Raw genomic sequence first — 13,593 nt, forward strand, 5'->3', positions numbered from 1 at the left:
TTTGAGATCCTACTTTTTAATTTAACTCCTAGCTCCCGAAATTCGTCTCGTAAGACCTCATCCCGTTTTTTACCTATATCGTTGGTACCTATATGCATCACGACAACTGGCTGTTCACCCTCCCTTTTCAGAATGTCCTGCGCCCGCTCCGAGACATCCTTGACCCTTGCACCAGGGAGGCAACATACCATCTTGGAGTCTCGGTTGATGCCTATCTATTCCCCTTACAATTGAATCCCCTATCACTATCGCTCTCCCACTCTTTTTCCTGCCCTCCTGTGCAGCAGAGCCAGCCACGGTGCCATGAACTTGGCTGCTGCTGCTCTCCCCTAATGAGTCATCCCCCTCAACAGTACCCAAAGCGGTGTATCAGTTTTGCAGGGGGATGACCGCAGGGGACCCCTGCACTACCTTCCCTGCACTGCTCTTCCTGTTGGTCTTCCATTCCCTATCTGGCTGTGGACCCTTCCTCTATGAAACCTCCCTCTCACTCACAATCAATCTGTTCATTGGCCATGAGAATATACATTTGATTAGAAAATCTAATTTTTAAAGATGCCTCCATGATCCCTAAAGACAGACTGAATGCATATTTTAGTTACACTTGTAGTCTAGAACTTCTTTTGATTCCAGTTTCTCTTTACCTCCTCCTAACAACACTTTTCAATCAGGAGCTATTCTTCAGGGCTGCTGACCGAGGGCAGTGCGGCTCTTTGTCGGCCGGCGTGGACACAATGGGTCGAAATGGTCTCCTTCTGCGCTGTAAATTTCTATGGGCCCAAGTTTCCACAAGAAAGAAAACGGGCGCCCCTCCGAGCTGGGCGCCCGTTTTTCGCGCCTAAAAAAATCCTCGGTATTCTCCATCTACTTGCAGGTCCTCTGGCCCTCGGCGCAGACAGCACGAGCTGTGGGGGGGGGGGCGGAGCCAGGTCCCGGCGCTGAAAACAGTGCCGGGACCTCTGCACATGTGCGCTACAGTCGGCACGCAAGTGCAGCAGCTCCAGGCGCCGAACTGTGTGGGAGGGGCCCGAAGCACGCAGCCCCTAGCCCTGGCTGAATGGCCTCACTGAGGCTGCGTGAATAAGGCTCCTCCCACGGCCAGCTCCTGCTCCCCGCCCCCGACAAGACCCGACACCCGCTTCCCCCCGCCCCCCAGGCCCGACACCCGCTCCCCCCCCCCCCCCCCCGCCGACCCGACACCCGCTCCCCCCCCCCCCCGCCGACCCGACACCCACTCCCCCCCCCCCCGCCGACCCGACACCCGCTCCCCCCCCCCCCCCCGCCGACCCGACACCCGCTCCCCCCCCCCCCCGCCGACCAGGCCCGACACCCGCTCCCCCCCCCCCCCCGCCGACCCGACACCCGCTCCTCCCCCCCCCCCGCCGACCCGACACCCGCTCCCCCCCCCCCCGCCGACCAGACCCGACACCCACTCCCCCCCCCCCCCCACCGCCGACCCGAGACCCGACACCTGCTCCCCCCCCTCGACCCGAGACCCGCTCCCCCGCCCCGACACCCACTCCCCCACCCTGACCCGACACCCGCTCCCCGACACCCGCTTCCCCCCCTCCCCGCTGCCGCCGACCAGACCCGACCCGACACCCGCTTCCCCCCCTCCCCCCGCCCCGACCCGAGACCCGCTCCCCCCGCCCCGACACCCGCTCCCCCCGCCCCGACCCGAGACCCGCTCTCCCCCCGGCCCCCGCTCTCTCTCTCCCTCCCTCCCCCTCCCTCCCTCTCTCCCCCTTCCTCTCTCCCTCCCTCCCCCTCCCTCCCTCTCTCCCCCTTCCTCTCTCCCCCTCCCCCCCTTCCTCTCTCCCCCTCCCTCTCTCCTCCCCACCCCTCTCTCTTCCCCCCCCTCTCTCTCTCCCTCCCGCTCAGCGACACGAACGACTGCAGAATTCTCCCTGCCTGAAGCACTTTCACACAGGTAGGAAGATGGTTTATTTAATCTTTTCTTGGCTTATAAATGTTTATTCAGGTTGGATTTATTTGTATAATATTTGTACAAGTATAAATAGGGATTTATTGTTGAATTTAATGAGTTCCCTTCCCCCCCCCCTCCTTCTGGATGCCTAATTTTTTAATGTGTAGAACAGGTTTTTTCAGTTCTATAAAAATCTTCACTGGCTCCATTCTACTTTAGTTTGGAGTACATTTTCACTGTGGAAACTTTCAAATCAGGCGTCAGTGGCCGGACACGCCCTCTTTTGAAGAAAAAATTCTGTTCTAAACTAGAACTGTTCTACCTGACGAGAACTGCAGAAAAAACAATGTGGAGAATTGCAATTTCTAAAATAGTCCGTTCTCCACCAGTTGCTCCTAAAAATCAGGCGCAAATCATGTGGAAACTTGGGCCCAATGTTTCTATGTTAGACATCTGAAGCTTCTCAACCTGAAGATTGGATATGCACAGGTCCAAGAAGTACTGACATTGCTGTGCCTATTATTTTGACAACAGTTTTAAGCCATCTAATTTAAACAGGTTAACACCTCCACTAAAAATACGAGGGAAGAAATTGGGGAGCAACCTGTTTGGAGCGCTAACTTTTAAAAGTTTGAAAAATTAGCGCCAGGCGCCATTTCCTTCCTGAAGCACAATCAGCAGCAGACAGGGCAGTGAATGGAGCAGCGGTGTACACTGGGCTGTGTAGAGCTGCCACGTTGGAAGATTCCTTCCCTCCCTTAAAGGGAAGGGCCATTTACGACATGCTCTGCAAAGAAAAACTCAACTTCTTCACAATGGCAGCCGCAAAACCACCCAATCAGACCGGCACTCAAGCAGAGTGCCGGGCTGATCGATTGCAGGCAGGAACCCGCGAAAAAACCTGCGAGAGAGAAGGTAGTTTTTTTTTTTAAAAACTTAGCTCGGTCACTTTGTCTTTAAGTATCATCCCCGAAGTTGCCGGCTGCCCAATGCATGCCTCCTGCAGCGGATGGTGTTTTCGTCCGGCAATGCCGCAGGGGATGAAACGCAATTTCAGATCTGGGGCGCAACATCACGATCTCTGGGCGAAGGAGATTGGGGTGCAACACTGTAGCGCTGCCTCAAAACTGCTGCTGAATGTGGCGGGATTTGCTGATCGTGGTTGCACAACCATTTGTGCCTCATTAGCACCCCCCAAAAGCGCTAATGGGAGGCACAAAGGAGCCCAATTTCACTCCCATTGAATTTAATACATCAAATTCTTAATAAAATCAACGAAATGAACACAGGTTTGATAAAAAATGTATTTCCGAACAATACCATCACCATAAAAAGAAAAGCTTTGCTTTTGCAAAAGGTGATACCCGAGTTTGGGCTCCCTTCCTTCATTAGCATGTTGTGATGTAGCCAAGGATGGCACGAATTTTCTTACTGTAATCCAGCAGTAAATATGTGTGTGTATAATATATATACACATACTTACTGCTGGGTTACAGTAATAAAATTAGTGCCATCCTTGGCAACATCACAACATATATATAGCTTATCGAAGCCAAAATGGAAAGATAGCTTTGTTATGGCAGATTTTGTCTTTTGTTATTCTACACTTTTCACATTGGAATTGAGGGCATGGGCAAGTCTCGTTTTCCAAAAAGGTTTCAAATAGCTGCACTTTAGCACCAGAAGAGGCATATGCAGCTCATGACATACCAGTTATCCATCCTGGTAATAGTACATCTCCCCATGACACTGCACAGGGTCAGTTGGCAGATTTGCTGCTTTGAAACATAGACGTATAAAGTATAAATTGGGTACTCGATGACAGTCAGCATTCATTTCAGCAAAAGGTGCTGAGAAAATATGTTTTGATCTGCTGGTGGATGCACAACAGATCACAGCTGAACTGTGGAATCAACAGCAGCCCTTGGTTTTACAATCTGTTTGGTCGAAGAGATTCTATTACACATCATAAAAACACACATTCACACAAACTAAGCCTTATTTCAGTCGTGCCAGAAAAGGGATGACTGCAATAGACAGACTAAAGAGCCACTTTAAGGAACATAGGGCCCAAGTTTCCACATGATTTGCGCCTGATTTTTAGGAGCAACTGGTGGAGAACGGACTATCTTAGAATTTGCAATACTCCACATTTTTATTTCTGCAGTTCTAGTCAGGTAGAACAGTTCTACTTTGGAACAGAATTTTTTCTTCAAAAGGGGGCGTGTCCGGCCACTGACGCCTGATTTGAAAGTTTCCACAGTGAAAATGTACTCCAAACTAAAGTAGAATGGAGCAAGTGAAGATTTTTGAAGAACTGAAAAATCCTGTTCTACACATTAAAAAATCAGGCGCAGGTTACAAATCAGGCGTCCAGAACGAGGTGGGGGGGGGGGGAAGGGAACTCATTAAATTCTACAATCAATCCTTATTTATACTTATACAAATATTATACAAATAAATACAACCTGAATAAACATTTATAAGCAAAGAAAAGATTAAACAAACCATCTTCCTACCTGTGTGAAAGTGCTTCAGCCAGGGAGAATGGTGCAGCAAGCCTCAAAAAACGAGGGAGCCGACCGAACGCAGGGGGGGGGGGGGGGGGGGAAGAGAGGGAAGGGAGCCGACTGAACGCGGGGGGGGTGGGGAGGGAATGGAGCCGTTCCAGACGGCTGGCGGGAAAGAGAGAAGGCTGCAGGAAGCCTCAGAAATTGAGGAGCCATTTCCCAACGGCAAAAGGGGGAGGTCATCGGGAAACGGCTGCCTCAACTTTCTGAGGCTTCCTGCAGCCTTCTCACTGCTACAAGAAGCCTCTGTGCTGATGGCAATGTACTTTTATTAAAAAAATATTCAAAAACTAAACAGCTACAAAGAACTACAAAAATGGCCGAGTGCCAATGTTTTTTTCACACTGAGCATGCGCGAACGCTCCAACGCGCACGTGCAGCGTTGCCGGCAGGAAAAAAACTAATTTAAATAGTACCCGCCCCCTCCCACTTACAAAATCGGCACGAGTGTAGGCTCCGCCCCCCTGGGCGCCGCGCCAAGCAGACAAGGAGCTGCAGAACGCTCCAGAATCGCTCGGTTTTTTTCCGGCGCCGTTATAGGCGCGAAAAACGGGCGCCCAGCTCGGAGGGGCGCCCGTTTTTTATCACGTGGAAACTGCTTGTGAAATGATTTCAATTTAAAAATATTGAAAAATTAACATAATTGACATAAATTAACAAATACTCAGAATAAACATGTATACTATTTTAAAATACCTTAAAACCATTCATGTTGAAAAGAGTCAATAAATTACATTAATATCTACTATACTAATGTTTAAAGTTGCAATCAATTCAAAGTTGTTTTATTCCAAATGTCTTTTTTTTAAAATCAAAATCATGCAAGAACGCCTCATTGAAAATGTGTTGCTTAATTCTTACCTCTTAATTTGATTTATTAGTTAATTCAAATTAAAATGCTCTCAGCAAAAACGAAATCACCCCCTTGATTCAAATTGAACTGCATTATCAACAGAGCAGCTAACTTGCTTGGGCTTCAAATTTAAAATCCTTCATCTTGTGTTTAAATCCATCATGGCTTCACCCCTCCCTATCTGTGACCTGCTTTAGCACCCCACCTCCCTTCAGCAATGGTGGCTGGGCCTTCAGCTGCCTTGCTTCGACTCTCTGGAATTCCTTCCCTTAATCCCTCAGTCACTCCACCACCTGTTCCTCCTTAAACACACCTCTTTGTCCAAACCTTTGGGCATCCCTCCTAATCTCTGGTTCTTTGGCTTGACAACCATTTGCCTCAGGCTTTCGTGAAGTGTCTTGGGACATTTTGATGTTGTATAAATGCAAGTTGTTATTGTCTGACCCTGTGTCCTGCTGAAGAATGTGGAACCAACTCTTTTTTTTCCTCTCGGGTTGAGCCACTTTAAAAACTGCCACAAAATCAAGTTCAAGTCTGTACACAAGGAAGCAAATGATATTCCCACAGAAAGCATAAACAATTTGAAGTCCAGAACAAAATTTCTGAAATTGCCCTTTTTAAAAAATAATTTACACCCAATCAGAATGTGGGGCAAGGAGAGCAACAAGAGAGCAAAGATTCAGATCTGAGAAGAAACATTTAGGACAGACAGGAGGAAGTACACAAAGACAATTGGCAAACGTTGCCAGAAAGGGTGGATGTAGCCAAGATATTGGACTTGTTTAAAAAACACAACTAGCTGCACAAGCAGCAATTAACGAATATGATATAATTGGCATCACAGAGACATGGCTCCAGGGTGACCAAGGCTGGGAACTCAACATCCAGGGGTATTCAACATTCAGGAAGGATAGACAGAAAGGAAAAGGAGGTGAGGTAGCATTGCTGGTGAAAGAGGAAATTAACGCAATAGTAAGGAAGGACATTAGCTTGGATGATGTGGAATCTGTATGGGTGGAACTGCGGAATACCAAAGGGCAGAAAACGCTAGTGGGAGTTGTGTACAGACCACGAAACAGTAGTAGTGAGGTTGGGGACAGCATCAAACAAGAAATTAGAGATGTGTGCAATAAAGGTACAGCAGTTATCATGGGCGACTTTAATCTACATATTGATTGGGCTAACCAAACTGGTAGCAATACGTTGGAGGAGGATTTCCTGGAGTGTATTAGGGATGGTTTTCTAGACCAATATGTCAAGGAACCAACTAGAGGGCTGACCATCCTAGACTGGGTGATGTGTAATGAGAAAGGACTAATTAGCAATCTTGTTGTGCGAGGCTCCTTGGGGAAGAGTGACCACAATATGGTAGAATTATTTATTAAGATGGAGAGTGACACAGTTAATTAAGAGACTAGGGTCCTGAACTTAAGGAAAGGTAACTTCGATGGTATGAGACGTGAATTGGTTAGTATAGACTGGTGAATGATACTAAAAGGGCTGACGGAGGATAGGCAATGGCAAACATTTAAAGATCACATGGATGAACTTCAACAATTGTTCATCCCGGTCTGGAGTAAAAATAAAACGGGGAAGGTGGCTCAACCATGGCTAACATGGGAAATTAAGGATAGTGTTAAATCCAAGGAAGAAGCATATAAATTGGCAAGAAAAAGCAACAAACCTGAGAACTGGGAGAAATTTAGAATTCAGCAGAGGAGGACAAAGGGTTTAATTAGGAGGGGAAAAATAGAGTACGAGAGGAAGCTTGCTGGGAACATAAAAACTGACTGCAAAATCTTCAAAAGATATGTGAAAAGAAAAAGATTAGTGAAGACAAACATAGGTCCCTTGCAGTCAGAATCAGGTGAATTTATAATGGGGAACAAAGAAATGGCAGACCAGTTGAACAAATACTTTGGTTCTGTCTTCACGAAGGAAGACACAGATAACCTTCCGGAAATACTAGGGGACCGAGGCTCCAGTGAGAAGGAGGAACTGAAGGAAATCCTTATTAGGCGGGAAATTGATGGCATTGAAGGCCGATAAATCCCCGGGGTCTGATAGTCTGCATCCCAGAGTACTTAAGGAAGTGGCCCTAGAAATAGTGGATGCATTGGTGATCATTTTCTCACAGTCTATCGACTCTGGATCAGTTCCGATGGACTGGAGGGTAGCTAATGTAACATCACTTGTTAAAAAAGGAGAGAGAAAACGGGTAATTATAGGCCGGTTAGCCTGACATCAGTCGTGGGGAAAATGTTGGAATCAATTATTAAAGATGAAATAGCAGCGCATTTGGAAAGCAGTGACAGGATCGGTCCAAGTCAGCATGGATTTATGAAAGGGAAATCGTGCTTGACAAATCTGGAATTTTTTGAGGATGTAACTAGTAGAGAGGACAAGGGAGAACCAGTGGATGTGGTGTATTTGGACTTTCAAAAGGCTTTTGACAAGGTCCCACACAAGACATTGGTGTGCAAAATTAAAGCACATGGTATTGGGGGTAATGTACTGATGTGGATAGAGAACTGGTTGGCAGACAGGAAGCAGAGAGTCGGGATAAACGGGTCCTTTTCTGAATGGCAGGCAGTGACGAGTGCGGTGCCGCAGGGCTCAGTGCTGGGAACCCAGCTATTTACAATATACATTCATGATTTAGATGAAGGAATTGAGTGTAATATCTCCAAGTTTGCAGATGATACTAAGCTGGGTGGCGATGTGAGCTGTGAGGAGGACGCTAAGAGGCTGTAGGGTGACTTAGACAGGTTAGTTGAGTGGGCAAATACATGGCAGATGCAGTATAATGTGGATAAATGTGAGGTTATCCACTTTGGTGGCAAAAACACGAAGGCAGACTATTATCTGAATGGCAGATTAGGAAAAGGGGAGGTGCAGAGACCTGGGTGTCATGGTACATCAGTCATTGAAAGTTGGCATGCAGGCACAGCAGATGGTGAAGGTGGCAAATGTTATGTTGGCCTTGATAGCTAGGGGATTTGAGTATTGAAGCAGAGAGGTCTTACTGCAGTTGCACAGGGCCTTGGTGAGGCCTTACCTGGAATATTGTGTTCAGTTTTGGTCTCCTAATCTGAGGAAGGACGTTCTTGCTATTGAGTGAGAGCAGCGAAGGCTCACCAGACTGGGATGGCAGGACTGACATGAGGAGAGACTGGATCGACTGGGCCTGTAATCACTGGAGTTTAGAAGGATGAGAGGGGATCTCATAGAAACATATAAAATTCTGACAGGACTGGACAGGTTAGATGCAGGGAGAATGTTCCCGATGTTGGGGAAGTCCAGAACCAGAGGACACAGTCTAAGGATAAGGGGTAAGCCATTTAGGACTGAGATGAGGAGAAACGTCTTAATTCAGAGTTGTTAACCTGTGGAATTCCCTATCGCAGAGAGTTGTTAATGCCAGTTCGTTGGATATATTCAAGAGGGAGTTAGATATGGCTCTTATGGCTATAGGGATCAAGGAATATGGAGAGAAAGCAGCCATGATCTTATTGAATGATGGTGCAGGCTCGAAGGGCCAAATGGCCTACTCCTGCACTAATTTTCTATGTTTCTATAACATAACGATGATGGGTTTGGTATTCTAGAAAAAACAGATCAAATGGTCTGAAGAGATTTCTTAATCTGAACTTGTGACGTGTGCCAAACTGTATTCTTTCTGCCCTATTGGCAGGTCTAATCCTTTCTCAAGCCCGAGAACGTTTCTCACACCCTTCAGGTCTGCAGACACAGAACTTTTGTTCTATACAGGCAACATACAATTACGGATTAAAAAGTCACATTATACTACATCCACAATGTCTATATGAATTGTCAAACCAAAATTAACTTCTAGCTCTGTGAGTAATGCAAATTCTCAGTTACAAACCTTACAATGATCTCGCTAACCAGATGTGTGTGACACAAATGATGGGAAAAAGAACAGCAGCTCTTTGACTTGAATTGGTGATTTTCATTTGGAGATGTGTTAAACAGAGATGGAGCTCTTACATTGAACTATTTAATGAGAACATGGAAGGGAATGTCGGCTCACAGATGGCCAGAGCCATCCAGTTACTAAGCATTACTGTATCATCTTGGATTTTAGGGGAATCAAAGGATCTAAGGATTGGTCAGGTAAGAGCAGCTGAGGTTGAAGATCAGCTATGATCTTATTGAATGGCACAGCAGGCTCAAAAGGGCCGTATGGCCTACTTCTGCTCCTAATTCTTATGTTCTTATCTTGGTAGGAACTTGTTAATTGCCCCGTTGGTTGGAAAGTGGGTACATGGTACAGAAATTAAGTAAACACACAATGCATAATAATTACTAAATTTAAATGTTTATATCTGTGAAATTCATGACCTTGGTATGTACAAGTTTGCTTATTGACGGACAGCAGTGACATCTTGACAAAACCTGAATTTACGTATGGTTCCTCATGGAAAAAATAACATCTCAGAGCACTTTACACAAGAATAAGTGGACACCAATCACGAAAAGGTGGCATTTGGAGCAGAGGAGGTCGAAGACATGGGAGAAGAAATAAGTCTTCAAGACATTTTTGAATATACGGAGAGACATAGCAATACAAGCATGTTTTAAGACATAATTCCAGAGAGCAGGGATGCAGTGGCTAAAAGGGCAATCCCTGATGATCCAGTAATTTGGAGTTAGAAAAATTGACCAGGGACATAAGATTGGTGCAGATCTCATAAATAGGGTACTTAAAAGCCATGGGAGGATTTGAAAATAAGGACAAGGATGTTAATATCAGAGTTCAATTATCACAGAACTGGAATCTAAACATAATGCAATGCCGTGAAATCTAGTATTTATATAACTGGTTTCTAGTGTGGCACCTCCTTCAATTGTATACGATCTTCCCTCAACTAATCTCCCATGTAAGCATGATCCCCCTACCACCACAAGCTTTAATATTTCCGATACACAGGAACTGAAATAAAACATCCAGTATATATTTAAAATAACAGGACGGACACAGATATAAGATTTTTGTCTGTCACATTTGTGTGAACTTTTCATTATAAATTCTTATGTCCACATGTATAACAGAAACTGACAATGTAAACTTGACATGCTGTATTTACATCCTCCAACCAGCAATGTCACTTCAGCACCTCAATTTTACAAGCCCCAGATCCTCAGCCTGCAGTGTGGAGAAACTCATGTTCCAACCAACTCTACTTCTCTGCTTCCTACTTTGCTAATTACCTGAATGCCGTGCTCCAATTATCACCTGCCCTCTAACTCCACTTCATTTCACTTGAAGGCTGCATTTGGTGTTGGCCTGCCTTGTACAATAGACTGACTAGTACCAATTTAAAAGGCAAACTAATACAAGATAATATCCGCAACCAAACTTTTGAAATCACAATAAATTGAATGCTAATCCCCTTCAATTAGACCCACATATCCAAGTCAACATTTTCAGCTCGGAAATCAGAACAATCCATGAACATCATTAACCCTATTCATTGGTCAATCTACCAAGAGGCACATTGGAGAAGTGTGGAATACCCTACCTTGTCCCCTCTCTCTAGCTCCCCATTTTCTCATCTTCCATTAACAATTCAGCTAAGGTTGGCAAAACCTCAGGTAAAGCGGATTACAAATATACATCAAGACTGAGATTCAAAATAAAGTCTAACACCATAATAGAAAACTTGTATTTTTGTTAGTTATGATCATCATATAATTATGACAGAAGCAACAACTGAAAGCAACAACTGAAATGTGAACTTTTATTATGTGAATCTAGAACATTACACATGGATATATAAGGATCACACCAATTTTTGATTTTTCAAACGGCGTCACTTTAACATGGCATTAACCCATTCGTTTCAAAGAAGTTAATACTGGTGTTAAAAGCCAATCAGAAAATCTAATCTACAGTAATTTACAATGGTACATGGTGAGTCAATCGTGGCGAAGATCTAACACTCTTGCCTGAGTCAATAGGTTGTTCCACTCAGTAGATTTGAGCACAAAATCTAGGCTGACACTCCAATTCAATAATGAGATGCCAATTGAGATGTTAAACCGAGGCCCTGCCTACCTTCTTTGGCGGAGACCCCACAGCACTATTTTGAAAAAGAACTGCGAAGTTCTCCCCAGTGTCGTGGTCAATATTTATCCTTCAACCAACATCAGTAAAACAGATTGTCTGGTCATTTTCTCATTGCTGTTTGCAGGACCTTGCTGTGACCAATTGGCTGCCCGTTTCCTACATTCCAACAGTGATTATTCTTCAAAAGTACTTCATTGGCTGTAAAGCACTTTGGGGTGTCCTGAAGTTGTGAAAAGCATGATATACATGCGAGTCTTTTTTCCTTTCTCTCTTTTACATTTACACATGGATTTTTATTTAAGATGTCACTGCATAAACAGTTAATAATCAAAATCTAACAAAATATTTTTAAAATAGAATTCTTTGGTAAACGCACGTGTGCTCTACAGTTCTGGCAGAATGATACGGTCTGTTGCAATATGAAAAACATTTCATTTTTTTTAAAACAAAGTAAGGTTTGTACCTGAAGGTTTGCTTCTTCAGGTCTTTCATTTTCTTCAGCATCAATGACACCAGTATAGTGTTCTTTTTCACTGTCTACCTGCTAATAGAAGAGCAAATTGTTGTTCTTAGCTACACGTAGCAAATCAACTAAATGCACTAATCAAATAAGATTTCAAATTTTAAATAAAAAAGGGTTGAAGACCCATATTTTCTGTAAGCAATGAAAAGTCAATGATACAATTGTGGATGATCAGAATAGCTAAATTAAAAAAAATGTTTTTGAACCTCCAAAATACAGTACTACTGTATGTCACCATGAACATACTAACATATTGTATACACACAACAAATGTTCAAGACAAACTGAACGTCAGAATCAAGCAGGGAATTTATGTAATATCACATGACAATCTATGAACCCCATGTTTATGGAATACAGGAGAATGACTTTTACTCCTAAATACTTAGAAATGAAGATGTGTTGATCAGCTACAGGTACTTAAAAGAGAAGGAAAACTAGTGGGAGCATGTTTTATTCCAAGTACTCCCATATTTTAATTTATATAGAAAAACTGACCCAGGAACATTTTAAAACATGTCAATGTTATTCCCTGGAACACCTCCTATGCAATGGCCACATCAAAATAGATCATAGCCAGGGATGAGACAGCTTTGATCAATATCTAGTCTTTTAAGAATTATGAAAATACAGATATATGGTTTGTCTGCCCCCTTTACTTCAGCGTCTTCAACATCATTGACCATTTTGTCCTTTCCAATACAACTCTTCTGTAATCCGTGGTACTACTGTCTTCTGGTTACGCTCCTACTTGTTACAATGCAGGCACTATGGGCCCAAGTTTCGGGCTGCGCCGTTGGACGTCCGTTTTTCGCGCCAGAAAGTGCGCCTAAAAAAAACTTACCTATTCTCCGGCTCCCTGCAGGCCCTCTGGAGCTGGGCGCGGCGCAGCACGAGCTGTTGGGGCGGAGCCAGGTCCCTGCGCTGAAAACAGTGCCGGGGCCTCTGCACATGCGCTACAGTGGGTGCGCATGTGCAGTAGCTCCAGGCGCCCAAAGCTGTGGGAGGGGCCCGAAGGCACACAGCCCCTAGCTCTAGCCGAATGGCCTCACTGGGGCTGCGTGAATAAGGCTCCCCACCCCCCACTGCCCCGGACCTCCGCGACTCTTCACCCTTCTCCGCGACCCGACGCCACCTACTTGTAAATCCAGCCCGAGGTCTTGAGCCCGGCCGTTCAGCCTTCTCTCCCTTCCCCCCACCCTCTCCTTCCTTCCTTCCCTCCCTCCCTCCCTCCCCTCTCCTTCCTTCCCTCCTCTCTCCCTCCTCCCCTCCCTACATCCTCCCCCCCATCTCTTCTCCCCCTCCGCCCCCCTTCTCCCCCACCCCCCATCTCCTCGCTGTCAGAACACAGACACTGACAGACAGAGAGTGAGACACACACACACACAGACAGACAGAGAGATAGAGATACTGACAGAGACACACTGGGAGGACCGTCCCAGCACGCTGTTGGAGGACTCCCGGTGCTTGAGTCGGTAAGTAGAAAATGTTTTATTTATTGATTTTTTACATTTTTTTTATTTTTTATTAATTTTTTGATTGATTTATTGGTTGATTTATTGATGTATTTATCATTTATTATTGATGATGGCTCTTTATTTGTAAAACTGAAGTGTTTAATGTTCA

The 13,593-nt window shown here is 45.0% G+C and overlaps 1 protein-coding gene across 3 annotated transcripts in view; it reads right to left on the minus strand.

Moving 5' to 3' along the window:
* fbxo9 (F-box protein 9) overlaps positions 1–13,593 on the minus strand; it is a 148,365-nt gene that overhangs the window by 108,466 nt on the left and 26,306 nt on the right. For 2 of the 3 annotated variants that reach the window (XM_070884903.1, XM_070884905.1), the window contains exon 2: positions 11,908–11,988. In XM_070884903.1, coding sequence (XP_070741004.1) covers positions 11,908–11,988 — 81 coding nt within the window. The remainder of the gene's footprint in view (positions 1–11,907; positions 11,989–13,593) is intronic. The other variant, XM_070884904.1, reaches the window with a different exon arrangement.

This window comes from Pristiophorus japonicus, chromosome 7, assembly GCF_044704955.1.
Source record: "Pristiophorus japonicus isolate sPriJap1 chromosome 7, sPriJap1.hap1, whole genome shotgun sequence".
NCBI classification, from domain to species: domain Eukaryota; kingdom Metazoa; phylum Chordata; class Chondrichthyes; family Pristiophoridae; genus Pristiophorus; species Pristiophorus japonicus.